Source organism: Stenella coeruleoalba (assembly GCF_951394435.1).
Source record: "Stenella coeruleoalba genome assembly, chromosome: 10".
Taxonomy (NCBI): Eukaryota; Metazoa; Chordata; class Mammalia; order Artiodactyla; family Delphinidae; genus Stenella; species Stenella coeruleoalba.
The window spans coordinates 90,709,375-90,718,563 of record NC_137156.1 but is presented as its reverse complement, the minus strand read 5'-3'; the positions used below and the strand labels follow the sequence as shown (position 1 = coordinate 90,718,563).

The 9,189-nt window shown below is 38.7% G+C and overlaps 1 protein-coding gene across 15 annotated transcripts in view; it reads left to right on the top strand.

Moving 5' to 3' along the window:
• The first annotated feature begins 2,909 nt into the window (after nucleotides 1-2,909).
• Nucleotides 2,910-9,189, top strand: part of LOC307193527 (uncharacterized protein) — a 730,787-nt gene continuing 724,507 nt past the window's right edge. For all 15 annotated transcript variants that reach the window (XM_079935632.1, XM_079935641.1, XM_079935643.1 and 12 more), the window contains exon 1: nucleotides 2,910-3,232. In XM_079935632.1, coding sequence (XP_079791758.1) covers nucleotides 2,924-3,232 — 309 coding nt within the window. In that variant the 5' untranslated portion in view covers nucleotides 2,910-2,923. The remainder of the gene's footprint in view (nucleotides 3,233-9,189) is intronic.

Sequence of the window (9,189 nt, the reverse complement as noted above, 5' to 3'; positions counted from 1 at the left end):
CACTTACATATTTTTATCAAGAAAATTCTGCACTTTGTTAATAAAATGTCAACTGCATCCATGCCATCGTGACATGAAAAACTTCAGATTTAATGTAATTATTGTCTTGTTATTGACATGAATTTCTTTGGTGTCTATATATCTTCTGTTTTTCATTTTAGAGTATTGGGCCCAGGATACGGAAGATGCCTGGCACAAAAGCAAGGGGGATGTAAAAAAAAAAAAAAAAACAAAAAAAAAAACCCCAGAAACAAATATAACAGATTTTCAAGAGTTGCCTCCACATAGCTTCCCTCCCCATTTTCTTCCTTTCTTGTTAACCTTTTACTTGAGATCATCAAATAAAAACAATTTGCAAATAGCATTTCAGTTAACACTTTAAAAAATCTATTTCTTTCATAGGCCCTTCAGTTGACTATAGTTCCTATGTCTGTTTGGTTCTTTTTTTTCTTATTATATGCCACCAGAAATCAAGAAGTTTCTAGAACTTTGACACACAATTGAATCTCAGTACCTAAGGCCCGAACATTGTCTTTTAGCTGTCTTTCTATATCATAAAATGTGAGTTATGACAGAACACAAAAAAGTTTTTTTAAAAGGGAATAATTGAGAGTCTCCGCAAGACATAATTAGCATGTTATAAGGCATTAATTTAGTTCAGTACTGTGTGGAAAAGGTCAAGCCTTCACTTGAACAGGGAAGAGTTCAGGAGACCTAAGGCATAGAGACAAAATGAAAGTGCTTTCATAGTTTTCATTTAGTAAAAAATGTAATCACTATGCGTCAGTGTACATTTCTTTAAAGCAACTATTGTGCAGTTAGAAACTTACTTAGCAACTAGGGAGTTCTAAATATTTTATCATCTAAGTGGGCTGATAAAACTTGTCAGGAGATACAGATCAAAGGTGGCACCTTTAATTCTGCTACATACCAGGCTTGACACTGTTTAGAAGTAGGAAATTTGGGAGTCCCTTCTCAAATGCTCTTAGGAGCTATTTTCTTATCTGTGACCACATTAATGATGGGAATGTGCAGCCAAATTATTGCCTATTTTTATGCGATTTAAATTTTAATTTATTGTATATACTGAAGAAAATATTTTTATATTACTCTGAAAAACCAGCAGATATAGGAATTACCAGAAAAATTGTTTTCTGATATAAACCAGATACTAGAAGAAACTACAACTTCATTTAAACTAGGGATGAACCAGGTGTAATAACACATTGACTGGTGGGTGCCAATTGCATTATCACCTCTGACAGCTGGAAAAGGGCCAAACTAACCTGAATGATGCTCTAGATTTTAGGTCAACCACGTATTTCTCTCCTCTGGGAACAACTAACTATTTGTATTATTTTCAGAATTATTGACTTAAAATCCATGTTTTTGGATTTTAGCAGGATTGCTAGAAGGTAGGTCAGATAAAACCTGTTCATTCTTTCTAGCCCTGTTCCATAAACTTCAAACCAGGCAACAAACTCTAGAGATTTTATGCATAGATATTTTATTTCTATTAAAAATATTTTGGTTTTAAATTTATTGTAGGCAATACATCTACAAACCTAAATGTAAAAATACCAACTGTAGTTACTATGGTGATAATGTAAATCAGCGCCTCTTCAGACCTCTTTAGCAATTTATGTTCAAGACGAAAAAGGAAACTTCAAGTTTCTTTGACCTACTGAACTGAATGCTTTGCAAATACCAGTTGGAGTTGTATAGACAGAAGTCAACAAACAGTTACGATTAGAGGAGTTGAAATTCTTAGGCATCTGTTGTCATTTAAAGAACTCTAAGCTTAGTTTAGTTGTTTCCTTGAACTCTCATAACATTAAGAAACTTCCAGATTCTGCATTAATGATGTACTCTTCCACCCAGTTATCCTGTTTTTATTTACATATGGCAACCAAATACAGTGATATTTTGCCACTTGTGAATAAGACCACGACAGAAGAAAAAAAGTTTTGAAAAACATACCTTCAATATTTCGGATAAAACTGTCAGTGCTACGGAAGACAGTGAATCTTCACTTTTTGACTCAGCCTCTGCCTTCTCATCTGAGAATATACGTTAGTTTTGAACTTTTTATCAGGTCAATTATCTGTTTCATTAATTTTCCCCCCTGAGGTTTTATCTTGTTCTTTCACTTGGAACATATTCCTCTGTTTCTTCATGTTCCTCGACTCTCGGTGCCGGTTTCCGTGCATTAAGTGAAGCAGCCACCTTGCTGGTCTGGAAGGAGAGGCCTCGTGTAGATGGACTTTATCCTGCAGCCCTGCCCCGGCTCTCGGTTGTCTCTCAGGCTTTGTGACCGTCCAGCAGCCTATTTTATTTTTCGCGGCTCCCAGTGGGTGAGGCTCTGCCCAGCCCTGTCAGCGTCCTGAAGAGAGGGGTCTCAGCCCGTACTGACTCGGCTGACTGGAAGCCCAGCCTCAGACGGCAGCTCTTAAAGAAGCGCACATACGCAGTCCTGTGGGGCCACGCGCAGAAGCCGCCAGAGCCAGGCTGTTTGGAGGTGCCCCCTGTGCGGTAGCGGCAAATACGAGGGCTCCAAAGGAGCGTGGAAGTTCCCGTGCGCGGCACACGGGCGAACTATGCGGGCAGAGGGGCCGCCAAGATGGCGGCACAGCGCCCTGAGGGGCGTCGGCAGCCTCCGCTCGCATCAGACCTGAGCTCCCCTCAGGCGGGAACTCCTCACAGGCAAATAGGCCTTCCTCAGAAAGATGGGAGCACATTTTAGTCAGCTGTGTGCACTGAGCCCTGGCGGGGGCAGCCTGTGGAGAATTGCGCCTTCTGTGGTTGGTTATGCCACAGCTGCATGGGACTCAGGAAAACAACCCCCCCTGACCCCACCCCCATCTCTGGAGCCTGAGATTCAAGGGGCGTGTCCTCGGCAGCAGCTAAAAAAGCTGGGCCCCGGATGTGTGGAGAAGCTGCCTTCCAGGAGATTCTGGCACACTTTGCGCGGCATAGCAGAGCACAAGGAGGCAACCCCTGGGTAAGGAAGAAAAGAAAAAGGAAAGGAAAAAGAAAAATAAAGATGGTGCCCGCGGGCTTCAGCACCACAGAGGAAGAGCGCGAAGATGGCGCCCACCAGCCTGGTCCGCGGAGTATCCCAGCAGGTTCCTGCCCTTCAAACCCACACTTAAAATTAGCAAATGAGTCTCTTTCACATAGAGTCTGGGCACCTTTTAAAGGACTGATTCTGCGCCGGGCGCTGGAGCCGCGGGTGAGTCTGTGCGAGGAGTTTCTCAGTTCCTCTCAGCCCCTCGGGTCTTGTCCGTGTGGACTTCGTCAATCTTCAAAGCCAGGGGTTTGGGGGCCTTGTCTCCCAAGTGCAGGTCTTAATAGTTGAGATGCCCAGTGTTGGACACCCCAACTTTTCCTCAGCAAAAAAAAAAAAAAAAAAGCTTCAGGTATGGAGCGCCCTCCTGATTTGGGGTCGCAGCTTAGATGTGGCTTCCCTCTCGGCCGAGTGTGAAGGGGTCACTCCACCAGTTTTAGGCTCTTTTCAGAAGACATTATTAAATAGGTAGCTATAGATTCCAGGTGTCCAGGGGAGGAGGTGAGTTTGAGGTATTTTTTTTTTTGCTTTGCCGTGTCTCAGTTGCAGCATGTGGGATCTTCCTTGAGGCATGAGGGATCTGGTTCCCTGACCAGAGATTGAACCCGGGCCCCCTGCATTGGGAGCACGGAATCTCACCCACTGGACCACCAGGGAAGTCCCAGTTTGAGTTTTTCCCGAGTCATTATCTGGACCTGGGACTGAGCATATAGATTAAAAGTAGAATTAGAAGTACGGCTGTCGTTTCCGTCAGAGTACTGGTTTGTTCGTTTAAAACCTCAGGAGCTTCTCCTGTGAAATCTGAAACTGGCCCCCATACACGGAAGGCAAGGAGAGACCAAAGAAAGTGGCAGAACATTCCAGATTGGTAGGGGGCAGTTTTAATAAGCAAGGGACTTACACACAGGGTTTGTCTTGGGCGGTAGCAAGATGAGTAGATCTCTCACCCACCTGCCGGAATCTTGAAAGTTTATACAGAGGCCTTAACTGGGTTCATTCGTGTGTACCATCCAGCTCGGTCTCAAGAACACATCACTATCTCCAGGCTGAGTTCTTGGGGCAGCTTCTAGTGCAGGGAAAGCACGTGGGATGCATATAACGAGGACAGGGGATTGGTGAGGAGCCTCCAGTTGTGTGGGCCCAGCTCACGTGTCGATAGAGTCACATTCTCTTCATGACCTCCTCCAATATGGTTACACAAAATTGCAAGTAGTTTCTTGTGTATTTGTTTTCTCTCTCAGGCTGTAAGGAACTCTGCAAATGCAGAGGGTACTTTATTCATATTTTTATAGTTCAATACCTTTAATCTCAGATCTTGCTTTTCAAATATTTTTGTATAGTTTCCATATTAGAACCTAGGTTAGCAGTTGATACATAGTAAGTACTCAGTAACACTTAATGAATGAAATTAGAATTCAGGCCAACAATTATTGAGTACTAACTTATGCTCCTCAATGAATGAAACATTATGGGATTTAAATAACTTATTCTAGACATTAAGGGTATATTAGCATTCCAGTACCCCTCTAACATGAGAACTATACTATAAGAATTCCCATTTTTGTTAAGAGGAACAGAGGAAGAAGAAAATGTGACATGAGTGACTCAAGGCATAGGAGAATTTACAGTTAGAAAAAATTTAGAATTATAAGTTATTGAGATAAGAACCTTCTTTAATAGGGATATTCATTCAGTCATTAAAAGTAATTCTGTGTCAGACTAGAAACAAGACCATTGTCTCTCACTGTCCTCTTTATCCTTTGGTTCTATTATTACCATCCAATACTTTCAACTTAAAGTTTTCACTCCGACAGGTTCATAATGAGAAGCACCGTTGTTTCCCATGACTTGCAGCATGGATTGCCTCATTGGAATCTAATCATTTGCAATTATGCAAAAAAATTGAAAAGCAAGATCTACACTCAAATGTACTGTACAAATTCCATTTAATATGTAATTGCTTATATTGGCAATCTCTGTATTGACTTTCCCCAAGCAGGACTCAAATTAAATGAATCTGTCTTTCTTATAAAATGACCATTCAACTCATTTAAAATAGTTTTATAGTCAACATGCATTTGTATGATATTCATAACAAATATCTTATTATAGTACAACCGTGGTTTTTTATCCAATAGCAATTATTCCTCAATCTGGCACTGCTTTGCAAAATGTCAACATGCTGTAAAAACTGTATCCATCATGCAAGTGGAATGGGAGAATAAATTAGTCAAAAGTCTCAGCTAACTAAGATACAATTCAAGTTGCCCCAGGTGGTATTCCTGATAAATTTTCCTAAATCTCTCATATGAGCCTTCTAACAAGATAAAGGACAGCACTTTGCTCATCATGTTCTGCAAAAGCGCTTTATCCAGAAAAACAGTCCTTCTTGCTGAAATACAGAACAACAACAACAAAATCCTGAAATGAATTGGGAAAATGCTTACATAATCTTATTTAGAGAACAATTAAGATGTTTGGTGTTGCAGATTTTGGTTTAGTAAGACTTCTACTTAAAACTTGATAAAAATAATTTAATCTTAGGTTTATGACAGTATATAATCTCAGTAAAACTACAAATTCAATTTTCAAACTACTTATATAACCATTTCTGCACATTAATCAAATACTGATATTTTTATTTGGAAGTACAAATTAAGTTAATAAAACAAAGTTTTTTATTGAGATATAATTGGCATATAACATTAGTTTCAGGTGTAAAACATAATGATTCAGTGTTTGTATATATTATGGAATGATCACAGCAGGGAGTCTAGTTAACATCAGTCATCATACATAGTTACAGTTTTTTTTTCCTTGTGATGAAAACTTTTAAGATCTTTTAAGTTTAGCAACTTTCAAATATACAGTACAGTATTATTAACTATAGTCGCCATTCTGTACATTACATCCCCATGACATTTATTTTATAACTGGAAGTTTGTAGAATAAAGATTTAATGCCTTTTACGTACTGCCCTAAAATGAATAAAAATTTCAAACCCTCTTCCATTCAGTGTAGGTCTTCCTTTAACCATATTGACGCTACTTGCTTCTATACCTTGAAATAGTATTATTTTCCATTTCTATGGAGTGCCTTTTCTTGAACAAATCATTATAAGCATTGCACAATGCTTTTGTTGCTTATAGTCATTATAATAAAACTTTCCCTTCAGGTAGCTTTTAAAAATCAGATTATATTAGGTTTGGTAAATTATTTTTTGCTCGTTCATAAGTTCAACAGATATTTAATAATCCCCTGATTAGAAAACTATTAAGCCATGGTTCTCAAATGGGGGTGAATTTTCCTCCTAGAGGACATTTAACCGTGTCTGAAGACAGTTTTGGATGATTGTCAAAACTGGGGTGAGGTTGCTACTGGCGTCTAGTGGGTGCCCAACATGCTAAAATGTACACGACAGACCCCACAGCAAAGAGTAGTAGTGTAGAGGTTCGTAAAAACCAGTGTAAAGAAATGATAAATAAATCACTCATAACAAGGCCTGAGATCAAACTCTAGCCCTGGCCAGCCAGAGCCACTTCAGACAATTAGCATAATTATCTCGTTATAGTATAAAGGAAACTTCTATCTCCTGTTGTATGGACTGAGAATGGTAACATAGACCTCACCGGTCTATAGTGAGTATTAAATACAACAAAATATATCAAGATATTTTTGTAAACTCTAAAGTAGCTTACAAAAAGGAAAAATAATTGATAATAAGAGAACTTTCTCATGTATTTAGCTTCAATAAAACATCCAGCCAGGACTTCCCTGGTGGCGTAGTGGTTGAGAGTCCGCCTGCTGATGCAGGGGACACAAGTTCGTGCCCCAGTCTGGGAGGATCCCACATGCCTTGGAGCGGCTGGGCCCGTGGACCATGGCTGCTGAGCCTGTGCGTCCGTAGCCTGTACTCCGCAACGGGAGAGGCCACAGCAGTGAAAAGCCCACGTACCGAAAAAGACAAAAAAAACAAAAAAAAAAAATCCAGCCCCAAAGCATCATTTAATATAATTTATAATTTAATATTATCCTATATTCTCATTTGCTAAGATTTTAAGCTTAGATATATATAACATATTCTTCCTTTACTCTAGATAATGTGCAGTGTTTTACTCTCCCCACATACTCTAAACCTTGTTAACTGTATTATTTTTCTATTGCTGCATAAAAATTACCCCAATACTTAGCAGCTTAAAACATTACACTGTTTTAATCTTATTTTTTGAAGGCCAGTAACTTTATTTATTTGCATATTTATTTTTATTGAAGTATAGTTGATGTTCAATATTACATAAGTTATAGGTATATAATACAGTGATTCACAGGTTTTAAAGGTTATACTATATTTATGGTTGTTATAGAATATTGGGTATATTCCCTGTGTTCTACAATATATCCTTGTAGCTTATTTTATACATAAGAGTTTGCACTGTTTAATCCCCTACCCCTATCTTGCCTCTTCCCTCTTCCCTCTCCCTAGGGGTAACCCTGGTTTGTTCTCTATATCTGTGACTCTGTTTCTTTTTTGTTATATTCCCTAGTTTGTTGTATTATTTTAGATTCCACATATGACTGATATCATACAATATTTGTCTTTCTCTGTCTGACTTATTTCACTTAGCATAATATGCTCCAAGTCTGTCTGTATTGTTGCATATGGTAAAATTTCCTTCTTTTTTTTTATGGATGACTATTATCCCATATCATGTACATACCACATCTTATTTATCCATTCATTTTCTGATGGACACTTAGGTTGCTTCCATATCTTCACAATTATAAATAAGGCTGCTATGTACGTTGGGCTGCGTGTATCCTTTCGAATTAGTGTTTTTGTTTTTTTTTTCTTTTAGATATATACCCAGGAGTGGAATTGTTGGACCACATGGTAGTTCTGTTTTTAGTTTTTTGAGAGCCACCATTCTGTTTTCCACAGTGGCTGTACCAAATTACCTTCCTACCAACAGTGTATGAGGGTTCCCTTTTCTCCATGTCCTTGCCAACATTTGTTATTTGTGTTCTTTTTGATGATAGCCATTCTGACAGGCGTGAGGTGATATCTCATTGAGGTTTTGATTTGCATTTCCCTGATGATTAGCAGTGTTGAACAACTTTTCATGTTCTCTTGCCCATCTTCATGTCCTCTTTGGAAAAATGTCTATTCAGGTCTTCTTTGTGGGCCAGTAAAGTGACAGCAGCTCTGGTTCAAGATCTCTCACGAGGTTGCAATCAAGATATCAGTTGGGTCTTTAGTTATTTGAAGGCTTGGCTGGAATTGGAGGATACACCTCCTACAAGGCTCACCAACGTATCTGTCATAAGAAGGTCTTAGTTCCACCTGACTGTGATAGGAGACCTCAGTTCTTCACCATATAGACTTCTCCATAGGGCTGCTGGAGGGTCCTCATAACATGGCAGCCAACTTCTTCTACAGGGAGGAATTCAAAAGAGATGCAGTCCATTCTACGGTCTAGTTCTGGAAGTTTCATGCCATCAATTCTGCCATATTTTATTTATTAAGAGCAAGTCATTAGGTAGAACTCCACTTAAGGGTGGGTCATGAATTAAGCTCTACCTTTTGATGGAAAAAGGGTCAAAGAATTTGGAAACATAATATAAAACTACCATGTTCTCCTCCTTCTCTTTGCTTTTAAGATTCAACTAAAGGCCCACGGCCCACTGTCTGTAGGAAGGTTTCATGACCACTTCTGCCTATGATAATTTATTTAATTTCCTATACTCTCTCCATATACTTACCATATAGAATTTATCAACTGTGGTATAACCAAATTACTTAGCCTACAATTCCAGATAATCCATCTCTGTTTGTCTGGAATGAGACTCAGGAATTTATATTATTTAAAAATCTCATTTGTTGTATTTTTATATACAGCCATATTTGAGGACCACTGGTAATAAATTATATGTGAGCAATTGCAAGTTTACATAAGTCATGTCCAAAGTTCTTTTATTAAGGAAATTATTGGAATTTGGACCATATTTTTCTCCAGATAAATCATTTAAAAAACAGGAATTATGTGTGGCTGGAATAACATTCTCACATGATAATTTCACATTATTGGAATTAAAGAAAATAATAGGATTCTGATAATATTAAT